At 46.4% G+C, this 16,351-nt stretch overlaps 3 protein-coding genes across 3 annotated transcripts; all 3 read right to left on the bottom strand.

The window, feature by feature from the left end:
• Positions 1-73: 73 nt before the first annotated feature.
• On the bottom strand, positions 74-2,242 carry RhiXN_09730 (amidase; the record flags this gene model as incomplete). The annotated part of the gene is made up of 6 exons (XM_043329546.1): positions 74-661; positions 715-1,013; positions 1,068-1,169; positions 1,228-1,246; positions 1,350-1,498; positions 1,552-2,242. The coding sequence occupies 6 exons, from the start codon at positions 2,240-2,242 to the stop codon at positions 74-76; spliced, it is 1,848 nt and encodes a 615-aa protein (XP_043182380.1).
• Positions 2,243-9,805: 7,563 nt separating this feature from the next.
• Positions 9,806-10,912, bottom strand: RhiXN_09729 (uncharacterized protein; the record flags this gene model as incomplete). The annotated part of the gene is made up of 1 exon (XM_043329545.1): positions 9,806-10,912. One exon carries the CDS (start codon positions 10,910-10,912, stop codon positions 9,806-9,808), a length of 1,107 nt encoding a protein of 368 aa, XP_043182379.1.
• A 775-nt stretch (positions 10,913-11,687) lies between these two features.
• On the bottom strand, positions 11,688-15,698 carry RhiXN_09728 (uncharacterized protein; the record flags this gene model as incomplete). Its single annotated transcript, XM_043329544.1, has 7 exons — positions 11,688-11,861; positions 11,920-12,072; positions 12,124-12,408; positions 13,752-14,885; positions 14,939-15,112; positions 15,165-15,544; positions 15,665-15,698. 7 exons carry the CDS (start codon positions 15,696-15,698, stop codon positions 11,688-11,690), a joined length of 2,334 nt encoding a protein of 777 aa, XP_043182378.1.
• Positions 15,699-16,351: the final 653 nt, after the last annotated feature.

Here is a 16,351-nt window from a genome sequence, read left to right as displayed (position 1 = left end):
CCAAAATAACGTATATTTACAGCATAAAGTCAGTTCGGGATAAATACCAGTCTATTTTGTAAGTCCTGCTAAATTAAGACTCAAGGGCCTTTGATCCTGCGTTTTCAAATCGTGCAACTGCGTCCTCAACAACGTTGAGTATCGCAAGGACCTTTTCTTCGTGCAAACGTCTTCCCACGAGCTGCAATGAAACGGGTGCTCCGTTATACGTACTAGGATCCCATTGATTGCGGACAAACTCTTCAACCGTATTTCGTGCCCCGGGCAGAGCCGCTTCTCGCGAACGATCCCACGTGGCGGCATCAAGAGGCTTCCCCGATGGGAATACCACTGCTGGGAGATCTAGTAAATTCCAATACGAGGAGTACCCCCACCACCGTGTGGTGTCATGAGGTGGCGCGAGCGTCGGGGCAACCGGGCAGAGGACTGCATCGAATGCACGGCCTTGTTCCGAGCGAGCCGCGCTAGCATTCCAGTGTCGGAGTCCCCGCGCACGGAATTGCTCTCGAGCAACATTTAGGGCCCAGGTTTGATCGACTGGGTATGAAGGCCTGCCGGCGGCATGTGACAGCATCCACTCAACAAGTGGCATCGCTGGTTCGCCAGATTCCGCCAAGGTTTCCCGGTACTCCTTACCTCCGTCAAGGAGATAAAGTTTGACCTTAGTCAAAGGAATGAGAATCACGTCGTTACAAAATATACAAACAGGCTTACTATCAGGTCCCATGCTTCTTGGTGTTCCATCGGCATCCAATCAATTACCTCGTGGCCAGCAGCCAATAGTGCGGCCCGGGTCTTCTGGAGTTGAGCCGTGATTGGTGGATGAGGTGCAACCACGCCATCATCATTGAGTATACCAATAACTAAACGTTTAGGCAAGCCCTCTCCCCGGCTCTGTGCAACAGCCTGGTTCCATGGTATGTTCAGAACTTGGTGTTCGAGAGTCCAAGACTCATATTGAGCCATAACCCTACAAAAAAGCTCGAGGTCCCTGGCAGAATGCGCCAATGGCCCTATAGAACGATGTTATCCATAGACTCAACGATCAATATTGGAAATCTTCTTACCTACAACGCCGACGATGTTGTCCATACCATCGTGGGATCCGAGCAGCCCGGTATGAGGCATACGGGCGACAGAAGGCTTGAATCCATACAGACCGGACCAAGCTGCCGGAATCCTATGCATTAACATGTATTAGATCTTCTCACCCCTAGTTCTGTGCACCTTGATCATCCGCATACCTCTAAAAACGGTAGTAGTCAGTGATTAATTCGTACAAAGGGCGAATAGTTGGACGGGCAAGGCCGGATTGGTTTAGAGGCTAGGGCGAACTCTAAATGACTTACTATAGACCCTCCTATATCTGTCCCAACTCCCATCAGACTCCCGCGGCAAGCGATGAGGGCGCCCTCTCCACCGCTGCTCCCACCGGGGGATAAATCGCGATTGAATGGATTAGAGGTATAGCCATAAATGTTATTCGATGTCTCCAGACCTGATGATCAAAGTTGAAGGCTGTGTGCAACTTCTGGAAAATGAAGTACTCACATAAGAGTGATTGGGGGTTGGCTGTTTTTACATAAATCACTGCACCGGCCGCCCGCAAAATTTGGACGACGCATGCATCTCTGTCGGAGATAGTCCGGCCAGCCCATGCGATGTAGCCTGTCGCGGTATCCTCACCCTTGACCAAAATATGGTCCTTTATGCTGACGGGGACGCCATGGAGGGGCCCGACCACTTGACCCGTCTCTGCGAGATGATCATCGAGCTCCTGTGCGCGAACCAGTGCTTGGGTAAACATAATTTCGGTTAGGCAATTCGTAAGCTCCTGTGCAGCATAAGCAGCTTTGCAAAAGGCAGTGGTGACCTCGACGGATGTGCAGTCTCCGGTAGCGAGCCGACCAGCTAAGCTAGTGACGTCAAGAGCCAGGAAAGATCTTTCTCTTTGAGTGAGTCGTGTATGTACCAGAGAGACAACGTTCTTCTGCGAAGAAGATGGAAGGTCGGCTCCCAAGCTCCATTCTGAGTATACTCGGAGGCGAGATGCCCGGTCTTCACATTTACGAGCAGCAACGTCCCGCCATGGTGATGGGGAGAGCGGCGGCGTATTCAACGGTGCCTTGTTTGAAGGTATACAAGAAACCGACATTGCGAGCCGCGGCATAGGCACAGGCTCAGCAGTGGAAACCACATGCTTGGTGGAAGGGCTAATAACAACGACATCCAGTGCAGTCATGTTGGCACAGTGTATGGTGGTGAGACGAGAGCCAGCGGTATGAGAGCTCGCATATTCTCCAACCGATAGTTATAGCCCTTGGAAGAGAAAATACGCGTTCCATCCAAAGAAATCAAAGACGATGATCAAAATGTTATTGTGTACACATCAAGAATAGGCGCCCACGCCAGGGGTCTCAGCTGCTTCATTTGTCCTAGCCGTCCAACCCGCACCTGATCAAGACCCAGCTGATTTAGCCTCCCGTTTTTGAAACCCCAATCCGAATGTTCGCTCGCCTTCCAAAGCAAGGCACTTGCAGGACGTTCACCCGACTCTTGTGCACCACTGGCACGCCCCTTTTGAAACCGAATGATAACTCAGCCAGCATGTACGTACAACTATTGCAATCTCTCCTTACTCATCACACGATGCCCGGCTCGCACCGTTTTCGAAATTCCTTGTGCATACACATTTGCGTCCTTTGGTCTCATTTCCGTCACTGTTTCTGTCGCCGACCTTTGAACCTTAATCTCAATGGGCGCCTACTACTATATACTGAACTCTCTTTGTGCGGTCGATCATCTTCCAAGTCTTTCTTTTTGCCTTGCGTAAAACATTCCAGCCCTCCCCCAAATGAATCGAGGCTTCTCGATGAAATTTGGTTTGCTACGGTGTGGATCACTCTGTTTGCACTTTGGAGTCTTGGATAGATACGCGGCCCAAGGCCAAGCGGGAATTAGGGTGCATCAGACTAAGGTACAACCGCGACTCTCGGCTACTACACATACCATGGGTTTATCCAAGCGATCTAAGGAACGCTATATGTACACGTTGATATCTCAATGTGTCGTAACATACGAACTCCTGATAATTCGCCACATGACACCAGATGTTGCTGATGTTGTACTTTCTGAATTCGAATGTTTTCAAGCCGTGAATTCCCACTCCATGTGCGATCGTGATTTTCAAATCGGAGTCTGCTTAGTCATTCACGCTTTGCCTGGGGCTCTCATTAACCTTCGGATGTCATTTGACAACCTGATCGCCTCTAGCAAACATTTCATCTTGACTAGTTGCTCGGCCGGTTTTCACTTGATTGAAATGGTTTGCTTGCATTGGAACATTGGTGATCTATCTAAATGCATGATGTTTGTCTTTTCACGAGGGGTTCTTTTTGTGCGTTCGGAGCCCAACCCTGGGGACTCGTATTTTCTAAGTTTGCTATGGTAAATCATACGTCTAAGATACCCACGAAGCTAAAAATTCGTTATAGCTATACGACTGGATCTTGGAACTTCGCGCTATGGATCTATAACTATCCATGCTACCCAAGTCTTCTCTTCCAGCATTCTGTTAGGTCGACATTCACATGAACTAACGCATATTCCCATGAAATCTCTACTATCGTCAATATTAGGCATCTTTTAGCGCTCAAAGTTCTCTTCCCGCACGTATTTCAGACGTACCGAGTGAATGGGTGTATGCACCTGAATTAGTCAATCCCAACCTAGGCGAATAATATCACTGGTATGTCTGTAGGAGCCTTTGTCTAGTCGTCCTTCTCATTACGCTCGCTTACGAATAAACAACGCTAATCGATCTCTTCTCGATAGAGGGACTTAAATAATGATTTCACGAGCAGAGTATTGTGGTACCTATTCATTGGATTCACTCCCAGCAGAACCAATCAGTATTGAAGGGGGGGGGTTAATTTCACGGAATACACACCAAGGATAACCCGGATATAGTTTATAATGTCCAAACCCACGGTGGTGTGCCGAGGATCCCGCAATTTGTTCTACTCGTGTCGGTAGGTTATTCCTGACCCGTAAGCGCGGCACATTCCACCATTCAAAGGTTAGATTCACAACCTACCTTCGACGTTTGTTCTATTGAGATCCACTTCCGCGCATAGGCAAATATGGCCATGTTTCTTAGCTCCTAGAACTACTCCTATCAGGCGCCCAATCTTTCGTATATGCGTCCCCAATCACTCATCATATAACGCGGGTGGGCGCGTGGGGTGATTGCGGCTTCCATCGTATGTTCTGCCATCGCCTTGGGTAGGTGCAGACATATATGTCGTATGTGCCATGTGTTCGTTGGACTAAACACAGCACTAGCTTCAAGTTGCGGCGAACGGAGACCGACAGAGGATTAAAACAGGGTGTCTGATTTGCGTGGCAATTATTCTGACCCCTATTGAACTCGCCTTGCTCGATGCACGCGCGGAAGTAGTCGGGCTTGGTGGTTCTTATTCTCAAGAATATTCATACAGTTACCCACCTCCCACACAAGCTTCCCTCGTATTGTGTGTTTCGCTCGAGCCCTAAGTCATGCTAACTGTTCTCCTCTGTTTGAATTCGCCAGTTATGTTGAACCCCCCCCCCCCCTCCTACCTCGGCGAAGATCGGCTTTGCTTTCCAAATACTTGCCATCTGATTTATGGTATGTACCACAGGCAAGGGCTCCTACACTAAACAAACACCCCTCCATACTCCAAACATCACCTCTGCGAATCCTTGGCCTTAGTGGATGCGGCTGGTACGTGGCCCCTTCAGGCCCAGTAGCTTGGAGCACTTTGTTCTATTCACTTTTGTCAATATAATCCTCTTCAACCATGAACACAGGGTCATGACAATAAGAGACGGTCTATAAACACTCACTCAGCGTTTGTGTACGGAAGGAACTTTGTCGGGCCGCAGCATCCAGACGTTATGTAAATTTCGGTAGGCTCGGGCATGAAAATTGCTCAAGCCTCTCTAATTAAAGTCTACCAAAGGGTCAAGCGAAGTTTATATACTGACCGGATGCGGGATTTACGAGGCTCCGACTTGAAAAATGCCTATATAGGGGCGTTCGTGCCTTTGTGACATGATCCTACCTTTATTGACTTGTGATGATTGCCGTCCAATCCTTTGTTGACAGCTGACCCTCTAGCTGACCTTACATGAATAATTGGGAGATCATGCGAATAGAAACAGACTGGCACTGTACTCGACCGATTTCCCAACAAATGCACATTGACAACAACAAGGCGGTGGTTTGTACTACGGCCCGATATATATTCAATCTGCTTGCATCTATAATTGCCATTGATTGACTAGCTTTGAAGGCTGAGCAAGATTGTACGGGCGTCTGATTGATAATAAAGTACTTACCGAATGTCGAGCGCAGGTAGTGCACTCAGGAACAGGAGTTTGAGCACGCAGAATTTGACATGTACTAGATTTCAGTAAGATGTATATCTTAGTGCTGGCACCGTGCGCACGAACGCATGGAAAATCTGATCACTCAAAAAGTCACAAAAAAGGTGCAAAATATCCTCTTATAGCCTTTCAATGTGCAAATGTCTCACAAAATCCGAACTTCACGGATTTATTCGCACACTGCCAGTATTTTCCGAATATACAGACTCTCTGACTACTGCATGCGCATACATAACAAATATTACATTCACCACGTAGGGCGAATCTGCACTTTGAGTGCGGAATGTTTTGACACAACATGCGAATCAACGTTGATCGGGCAGAGAGATACAAACAATTCGAAGAAAATCTACAGATAATCCGAATGAAACTGAAGTACTTCCAGCTGGCCGTGGTCATCGTGTGATCTTCCTGACGAACGTATGGAGGAGCCCATGGACTACCAGCAAGTACATGTTATACATGCGTTGGACGACTTAATATCGCAGATAGATACGTAGGCCGGCAACTCTCGCAAGTCCTTGCAATCGACTGCTTATATCCCTGTACAATTAAATAGTTACTCAGACTCGGCCTTATTTGTGTTGATGTACTCTACACATCGGATTGTCTTCTAGGTGTCTTGTTTCTTGCCCTACATCCGGATCCCTCGTTCGATAACCTCATCGCGTAGAAATTCTGTCAGTCAAGGACATGGCCCACCATACTTGACAACTGAGTAATTGCTTACCATAGGGATCCAGCAAGTCGCTATGGGAGCATTTAAACGGGTTTATTTGCCTGTAGCAAGAGGACAGGTTAACCGGCCGCTGTACAGAGCGATCAAACATCAACAATCTCTGCTAACTTGTGTGTCGTGCGTTCGTGCACCGCCGACCGCAATATTTCTGTATATGCCCTTGTTACCTGTAGCGTTTCTTCGCAATTATGATAGATATTTCAGTTCCGTTCATAAATTAAAGTAACATATTCTTATGTAAGAATAGTATATACAAACGGGCAGGTTAAATAAATGCAGAAGTGTATGAAAAATAAAGACACTACTTCTCTTGAGGGCGCTCCGAAACCTTTTGGAGAGCCCGCAAGCACACAGAAGCAGATAGCAAAAGATCTGGAACTCTTCGAGCTCTCAGTGTCCGGCCGCGGAATACTCGTTCACATCTACGAGCCCGCAAGTACTTCGAAGGTTCTCGGGACCCCATAGAGATATTATGCGTAGAAGTACGGCATCAGTGAAGAAAACCTCTTAGATGCAGGGAACGCAGATCATTCAGGCCTGTATTCTTGCTGATAGAGAATCAGGAAGTCCGAACAACATCAAGGCTCAGAGGCCCTCTAAGTATATTTTATATCAATCATGTATGCGCTACGCAAAATAATGCTTCAGCCACAACCTGCCTCAGACCATCTGTTACTCAGATGCTACCTTTGAGAGACGCCTATCTTAAGCTCCAGATTGATATATAATCATAGGATGGCGAAAGGAAGTGTCTCAGAAACGACCTCTTGAGGAGAGGCGGACGGCATGGGGGGCTTAGGCTCGTCAGTCGGGCTTTGACATTCTCAATCCGATCCAATAGCTTTTATAAGTCTTATGTACACAAAATTTGGAAGGTGAATAACTCGAGAATTTTTTTTAAATTGTCTAGATGCTAAGCCCTTTTAGTGATCTTATGATGAGGTCGGCGGATTCTGTGAAAAATATTCACCCATATCTGGAGTCTTAGTTTTTTTTCGCTTACTCTAGACTGTTTTGTGGGAAATTGGGCTCATTATGAGTCTGTCGCGGCCGTTGAAACGAAATTGCACTAGCCACTTTACGGCCTCTGTAAAATCATATCTCACGTCTGCTGCGCCAGCCTGCCTTTGCATGTGTGATGACTCAGACGATAGCTAGCGAGCCAATTGATGATGGCTTAAACTAAACTCGTCACTAACTCATGCCCTAACTAAAAGATGATATTCATAACAGGTAAGCTGTTTTTACCCTGATATTTTCTCTATATATGTGTTCACATTAACAACCCGATTATCATCGTTTTTTTCCCTATGTTGGGACGTTTTGCGACGAAGCCTGCGGAGTCACAAAACAGCGACTTAGTCGGAGCATGTAGCGAGTCACGTGACGACCGCTTCACGCCGTGTCGACTTGCGTCCGACCTCCTCCACCGTCCGGCCTCGTATACACCGAGTGTCGCGGCACGCCTTTGCGTGCCGTTTCATCCCACCCACCATCCCATAGGTCACGAGAGCTGGTTTGGGCCGCCCACCCACGAGCCAGACTCGCGGTCGGGCGCCCCCGGTCCACCCTTGCTGCTTCGCAGCCGCGGGGGTTCCCCAACCTCACCGGTCTGGGTCTCGTGGCCGGCGCGGACGAGCGGGCAGAGGATAAGTTGAGCTTGTAGGCTTGAATCTTGTAATACAAATGCATAGCGCCAAGTATGCCATCTTCCAGCTTGACCTTCGAAAGTGTGTTTTGCCCAGGTGCGATGTGTCGAAATCCCAGGTACGGCGAAGCTCAATGCAAAGTAATCCCCGTTTTGTCTACGCTGTGGAAAACTGTGGTTTACAGGAAAGCTTTTAGTGGACATATATACAAGAGGTACAAACAGATACCAACGTGTCACGCGGATACACATACATGTATTTGAGTTATCATGCTAACATTTCAATGATACAAGCTACCACTCCGCCACCATTGGTCGTTGCACCATGAATTTTTTCTGGAACTGAGACACGCAATCCTTGGACACTGGGTTGTAGGTCTTAAACAGGTCAAAAACGAGGGTACAAACTTTTCTGGGGAAGGGGGGAGTGTTTTAGGGAGTTGGCTCATTGGAAAAAGCTGGCGGATTAAAAGAACGGGCCTGGATGGACTCTATCCGTCCATTAGTGAGGGTTGAGGATCCAAGGGTAGATATTGTTTAGTGAATAGGCCGACCCGCAGGTTCATCCTTGCGCCTTCCATATTACATCTAATTTTGATTAATTGGGTTTATTGTGACAACATATTGGGCCCGGGTGCTCCCAAAGCCTAGCCAGTAATCAATCAAGGAAAGCTCGATGAATTTCTTATCCAAAATTTCCAAAGTTAGCAAAGCCCTTGGATTACCTCTCCAACAAGTTTGCATGAGATGATCTTAAACTTAAACCGCTCAACAATGCAGTTTTTTGGAAACGGCCTTTTCGCATGCAAGATGCCTTTTAGCATCCCCCAGATTCGGGACCTTTGCAAGCAGTCAATTCAACTTGCCACTTGTGCAAAACTCTTGTCTGAATGGACACCCACCAATTCCCCCTCCTCCAATTGGAGCCAGATGAACTTTATCAACTACAGGAAGTTGGTAAGTCCAATGCAGTACTTGAATAATGATTCCAAGAGCAGATTGCTCACCGTGGGACTGGTGAGCTATTTGAAGGAGGAGAGTATCACTTCATATTGACCCTTGACCCATTCATCCCACAAGTTACAACCAGCCGCTGGTTCGATGTCCCTGTTTTTAACGTAACTACAACAACACACACCGGCCGTATCACCTGGTTGTACACATGCATGCAGTGCATATAGCTGGAACAACAAGGAGATTTTGGCGCTGGTGGGAGCTTGCAGTAGCACATTGTCGCCACTGAGCAAGTGAAGCACTTTTTCCTTCTGCCAGTCCTTTAGTTTAAATGCGCGCCTGTAATTTTCAGTTGTAATACAATGTTTTACTTAATTCTTTCTTTTTTCATTCTAGCCACAACACGGGGCGCCAAAAGTACAGTATAGGCACAGGTAGATGAACAAAAACTAACAACGCCAATTTGTCACATACTTAGGCGCTTCTCAACAAAAACCCAATTGGCTGGAATGTACGCAGTAGCGCACTATGGCGCAGCGTAGGTTTGGCGAGCCTCAGTAGCGCCATAGGGCTCTCGGAAGCGCCTTATGGCGCTACCACGTGCTACCTAGAGCCAGACCGACGCGCCCCCTCCCCCCGGGGAATCTTCTGTACATAAAAAAGATATAATTACAAACAAATAAGCTCACCGATATTACAGTGAGGCTGTGATGAGTGCTTAAGTGATTGAGGCGATTGGTATACCTATTATTGTACTCCAAGAATGCAAGCGCTTTGCGCTGGAGCTTACAGCCGCTTTGACATTTGGACTCGTCTCACGAGGTGGGTTGAACAAAAAACGGAAATGAATCAATATCTAGGCTTGTGATATACACGGACAGTGCGTGCGACGACACAGAAAAGCGCAAAAATCTGGGAGCAAAGTAAGAGCGTAGTCTGAAAAAAAAACCCATCATAATCAACAGAGTCCAACCTAAGATTACATTTTGAGTTACTTGCAAGGTGTCATTAGAATAACTTACCAATATTGGTGCCTATATAAACTCAAAAATTCCAAACGCTTGCTGGCGGCCAGCATATTGCGTCTCAAACTCCTTGTATTCCGAGGCCAACATCCATTGTGAGCATAGCCTTACATTTGTCACAAAACTCCGAATTTGAGGAGGTGGTATCTCCCACCGCACAGCTCCCGTTATGTTGTCTTTGAGTGGGAATGGGCCGCATTGAAATGTTACTTCCTCCTGTCCAAGAAATAATTGACCAATATCAGCCTGAAGTCCGGTGAACAAGCTCTGGTAAGTCGGCAGGGTTGCGGTAGCTGGCGCTGTGCCTTTCATTTCGAGCCACACGGTAACAGCTGACCCAATACTGGACAAGAGCTGTATATATGGCTCGAGATTGAATCGCACAGCACGTTGGGGGATTTTCAAGACCTCCCACAAGTAGTGCATAACGGCCATCACATCCAGTTGGGAATATTGGTCTGGATTGAACCGTCGCGAATTGTCAAGGAAGGTGACACCAATTGGATTGTTATCAAGGGGTTGCGTGGCGGTGGGATAGAGTATCAAAACAAGAGATGCGTAACGTCCAGGCTGGCGCAGAATCACATACAAGATCCGTAACATATACTTGTAGCTGTAGTTAGGGGGTGTTGTTGAGTGTAGCGTGGTGAGCTTTTGAATGAATTGGTAACCAATGAGATCAAAGGGACTCCAAACTCCGTTGTTACCTCTACAAATGCCGTAGGTGAGTGTTTCCCAAGGAGCCAGTGGATGGTTTGTGGTCAAGAGGGGCCCGGTAATAAAATCAAAGACGTGTTGTTGTAAATAAGAGTGATTTTGAATCGGGACGGTAAGAACACCCTCAAACAGCCCCTTTTGTTGGACGCAAATTAGTCCAACTTTATATATATGTTTCGTTGAAGTGGCTAGAAGGATTGCTTCATCAGACATCAATATCCAATAAGGATTGATGTTGCCTTTGCTATTGCGGGGGAACCAATGTCTGTTGCATAGTAGATACCATTTGCCAGGGAGGTTAGGCCGGGGAGGAGGCAATGTTATCACACTTAGACCAAACTCCTGAACTACATTGGTAGTAGTTGGCTCACTGGTGTGTGCGGGAGGCTTGAAAAACATGGTTGATGGAAAACAGAAAGGTTGCTGTGCTGAAACAGAAGTAGAATACATCAACATATGTCATTTAAGGGCTTGTATACTTACTCCCAAAAACAAATAAATCAAATAGAAGGTTTGCAGTGACGTAGGGAAGACAAATATCTGAGATTAGATTAGTATTGTGAACTCACCAAGGTTGGGATATTAGTTTAGATAATACTTTCCCCAAGTAATGTAAGTAGTTTGATATATTCATTAATGTCTCTAGCGTGTATAACATTGAACAATTAAAAATTGACCATGGTCATTTCAATTTATGGGGGGGCGCTTTAAAGGAATCAACGCACACTTTTGGTGCAAGGGTAGAGATTGAGAGTAAGATGAAATATACAAATTTAATTGAGAAAAAAGCAGTAGTAATTACTCAGTGCAACCTTTTCCCTTCGAGTAAGCAGTCAAGATGCCGTGCTTGTTGTACTCCAAGATGGGGGACGGACAACGAGAGGAATGAGGGTCGGCGTTTATGTCAATATCAATGTTGCCATCAACCATTTCCTGAGCGCTGATCAGATCCATTTGTTCTTGATTACTGGCCTGTTGAGCGTTTCAAATAAATGGGTCTCCATCTTGTCCGTTGAGATGGCGTCGCAATCTTCAGGTTCGGGAGTGTCCGGACAAATCCTAGTAGAGCACAAGCCGGCATTGGAGTTGCTCTCTGGGACAAAGAGAGCTCCCAAATATTCTCTATTAGAAGTTGTATAAGCCAACCTCTACCATTATAAACGAATCAAAATACTCATGCAACGTAGTCCCGCCACTCCATTTGAAGTTGCCTCAAACGTCTAGGAGCAACCTTGCGTAGCTCTTTTAGTCCAGCCAGCTGGGCTTTGTATTTCTCCCGCATTGCAGCCATCCCTAGGTCGCCATTCTGGCGCCAGCCGTTCTCCCATTCTTTGATGCAGTAAAGCCACTTCAATGTAAAAAGATAAGTGGGTCTGTATTACCAAAGTGAAAGCTGGATGACTTACAATTGCAAGAGCAAAAGCAACAATAGTGATCAGCATTTCCTGAAAATAATCAGGATACATCACCCCAACCAACCCAGGGCTATGGAAAAATGCAAGGGCAACGCAGCACCCAATATTGGGGTTTTTGTAATCTCCTTTGCAAGAATCCCAGTTCTAGGAGCAATTTTATTAAAGTGTATGCGCATAAGAATAGGTTGTACTTACCTTGCAATGAAATGTATTTGGATAGATCTTGTTAAAAATTCCAAGATTCTTCCGGATTATATTTTGGTTTGTGAGGCTTTGTTCAAAACCGCAAACGCTTTCAACAAATTTGCGTAGGCGTTCTTTTGTTTTTCCTCGCAGAGTAGCAATGTTGTTCACCATCTGTTGTTGTAAATTGGGGGAAAAGAGGTTGAGACTCTGGTGCTGAGCAGAGTCTGTGTTGGAAGATTTCCCAATTTCCAAGCTAAGTAAAGAAGTAGCTTCTTTAGGGTTCTCTGGGTCTAGCTATCTTGAATACAATCAACTACAGATATATCTTTTCTCAGTGTAAAGTGTCTTAGTAAGTATTTCTGTAAGAGCAAGAGTACTGGCTCAGGTTCCCTTTGGCAGAGATAGTTATGTAAGTTTCACTCCTAGTTGCAGGAACTAACTGGTTACTTAGTATATATCCTTCTTTAAGGATGATTGCCTTCTGTTCACTTAACCTAAGAACTCTGTATCAGGTCTACAACCTTTCCACACTATGGGTACTTGGGAGATCCACTTATACAAGTTTAAGTTATTTGAAATCTTGAGGCACAATATATCACACAATTGAGGGGGGCAAGCCCAAACCCAAGAGTGACAGTCAACAGTAACAGTGAGTGGTAAGAGTGAAGGGTGGGAAGGCACAGATATGACTAGGATGGAATGTGACTGCTCTTGGGTTGAACTGCAATTAGTTAAAAATAGAAACATCTAAATACATGACTCAGTCTATCAAAAAATGCTTGGCAGCCAATGAGCACTTAGAGTGAGTCATTAGTGTGAGTCATTCTGGTGGCAAGCAGAATGACTCATAAGCAGGATTTGCAGTGCCACTAGAAATTACTAGATAAGGAGAACCTTAGTAATCTCATGAGAGGTATGACTCAACTAAGCTAGGAATAAGGTTCATTTCCCAAGTTAGAGCTAGTCATGTGATGAGCTAGATGTAAAGATACAAATATAATGATTAGTAAGGTACTTGAGCCACATAGATAGAATCTTGTGAAGCTAATATCTCCATGAGATCTTATCGTATGAGCACGTGACAGGCAGCGTTAGAACGAGTGGAAGGAGCTCTATTGAACGATATGTGACACATACAGTCAATATGAGCGTTACATAGAGTAATGACAGGAATAATGGAAAATAGGAGTCAAATGGCCATTAAATCAGAAAGTCAGATATATACAGATTATTGTGGATGGTGAGCTGTGAATGCAAAATTGTGTGATACATAACATCTGTGGAATAAAGCTAGTTAGTTAACATGCACAATCAAGAATAAGAATGGTCTTACAATTTCAAAAATAGCGTTGGGAGGTCTCTTGTAGGGTCAATCCGGTAGTTCCATCTGCCATGTTGCGTGATGCACGGCGGATGCCCATTGGAAGAAGGTGGCTTGGGTCTGATAAATTCCCTGTACTAGTGAGTACCCAAAGAGATGGACCTTGGCCATGATCAACACCTGTCTCTCCAATCCCAAAAAGTCTCTTGCAAGAGGCTTTTGTTTATAAACGCAACAACAGGAACGGGGAAGCAAATGTTCAATCTAAGTTGTTAATATGTATCATAAAGTCTTAGAATACCAAAAAAAAACTCACCAGATTCCTTGATTTAGCACAGGCTTTGGCTTGTGCTAAGTCTTCTTCATTATCTTCAAGCAAACCGTCAGGAGGCCGGGATGTTGGTGACCCACATTGAGTTGCTCCTTGACTCTTGCGCCTGACACTTTCAATTAAAGACGGCGCTTTGCCTTGGGCAACCGCCTTATTGAACTTCAACATATTGGCCTGCGCTGCAGACACAGGATCCAGGCGCTGAGAGCCGCCGGCGCGCTGGCCATGAGTTGTGATGTTCTTTTTAGGAGGCGGACGGAGTTGGGTACGAGTTACAAGAGGTGTGGTGGGGGCAGCAATAATGGGACAACAATACAACCGTTGTTGCAGTGCGTTACTTGGGTCCTTGCGGGTGTTCAAATCCGCAGGGCAAAGGCTCTTGTTCCGGCCGTGCTGGCATGCTGTGGGGGCCCGAGACTCGGACCCTGGCTCTGTTGGGTTAGGAGGCTCTTCTGTTGAGCCTAAATCCTCATTATGATTGCTGGTACCACTAATATTGTTCTCGGAGCCGGTCTTGGTAATGCGTCTACCAGCGGCTTGGGAGGTTGTAGTGGGCAAGGGGAGGTGGGATCTTTGGGTGCAAGCATAAGTCCTTGGAGGTCTGGTTGGACAGCGGCTGAATGGGATTTGTTGAATGGAAGTGTGAGCGGGGCCACGGACGGATATCTCGGATGCAGGAAGTAAATCTTCCGGTGATACTTCAACGACCAATGGAGAGCTGGGTAGGTCTGTGACGCGCTTGGGAGAAGGAAGGCGTGGCAAGGCAACCTCAATAATGGTGGAAGGAGTGGACTGGCGGGACGGGGGAGGTGCAACAATGCCCCGTTGAGGTGGCCGAGTAGACCAAGCAATCTTGCTAGCCAAGGTACCGCATGCCTGAACAATGCGTTCAGCGGCGATGCGCAACCAGACGTTGTTTCCGGTAGCTGGTGAGTGTTCCTCCATTTCATTAGCGGTATCTTCTGCGGGTATGGATAACCGCTGTTGCTTACTAGATTCCGCCGGGTCTAGTTGATTGGAGGTGCGCTTCCGGTTGGACAAAGACACAGGGAGCCTATGAATGATGTTCTGGGTCCAGCCTCCGCCTACTTTGATGGGGCGCGCAGGGAACATGTCAATCTATTGGAATTAGATTAGTAAATAAAACAAGCAAAAATAAAATCAGTACTTACCAAAGACAGGCGCCACAAAGATCCCATCTGAAGCGCCTGTTGTGCCTGGGCAAGTCGGAGGTGGCGGATAATTGTCTGGGTGTTCCACCCGCTCCCGTTGATGTTGAACTCCTCCTGCGCATAGCGGAGGAGCCCTTTGTGGTTGAGGGTCTCAAGGGTGCAAGCAGGTTGCGGCTGGCCTGTGAGCATGTCAGTACAGGTAAATATATGCGTAGTCTGTACGCACTTTGTCCCCAAGACGTCCGTTCAGGCTCAACTTCTGGGGAACTTGATGGCACAAAGATTGGCCAGATACTGCTGGACCTCCCACGTTGCCTACCCGATCTTGAGGCCCCGGGTTGTTGCGTTTGGATAGGTTCTTTGGACTCGGCGTTGGTACTACCAGGTTTGGAGGAGGGCAAGATAGGGCGGGCCGCTCTTGGACGCCCGCGTCGCTGGCTGGATTGCATTGGCCCCGCCGGATCAGACAACTGGCCTCTGTGGCAAGATCTGGAGCGCAAGTAGCGCCCACAGCTGATTTGTCAACCTTGAGCGGGTTCTGCAACTCACGCTCGTGTTGCTTGGCTCCTTGCGCGGGTTTTGTTTGACTGGAGACATCTGCGCGCACTGTATTGTATAGTTTCTGCTACTTGCTCATAATCAAAAAGATGAAAACAACAAACTGAGGAGGGTGACTTACTGTGTTGCAAGTTGGCAGAGATCAACCTGCAACGTCCGCTAACGTACTCTTGGGATCGGGGATTGTCCGGGGGGTAATCATAAAGCCCGGTAAGGTTTTTGGTATCCTAAGTACTGTACGCAATGTTATTTTACATATTCATAACATTACGTGCTGTACTTACGGTTTCGGCATCAGAGTTGGCGTGCAAGTTGACCGGATGTGCTTCAACAAGTTGGTGAGCGGAGCGCAACGCAGAACAAGTTCTAGGGGGCATAAGAAATTGATAAAATGATATATAAGCAGTGGACAATTGGTGCAAAACAATTAATGAATGGGAGGCTCACCATTGCTGAAGGCCCAGTATATATAGACGAGGTAGGAGGTGCTCAGCTAAGCAGCAACTAATCTCTGCTAAAATTTTCAAGTCAGCTCAAAGACCAATAACCATGTAGGCCAACAAGTAAGTTGTTTGTTTGTATCTGTTCACTGATTATATAACAAAACGGAAGTGGCAATATATATGGTAGATTGTGGTGCAAATGAATGACTTACCAAAAGGAGGCTAATAGATCTAAATCTAGAAGTGAAGGCAAGAATTGCTTTGCAAGATGCGGTGTTCAGATATAACAAAGAGAGGTCGGAACAGAGCAAAATACATACCACAAATGGTAAAGTAAAATGAAAAAGCAGAATGAAAACAATTACCGGATACTTGGTTTGACAACAATAAAGACAAAGTTGGTGTTGCAAAA

Source organism: Rhizoctonia solani, chromosome 8, assembly GCF_016906535.1.
Source record: "Rhizoctonia solani chromosome 8, complete sequence".
NCBI classification, from domain to species: Eukaryota; Fungi; Basidiomycota; class Agaricomycetes; order Cantharellales; family Ceratobasidiaceae; genus Rhizoctonia; species Rhizoctonia solani.
The sequence above is the reverse complement of the archived record's forward strand: the minus strand, read 5'-3'. Positions and strand labels throughout refer to the sequence as shown.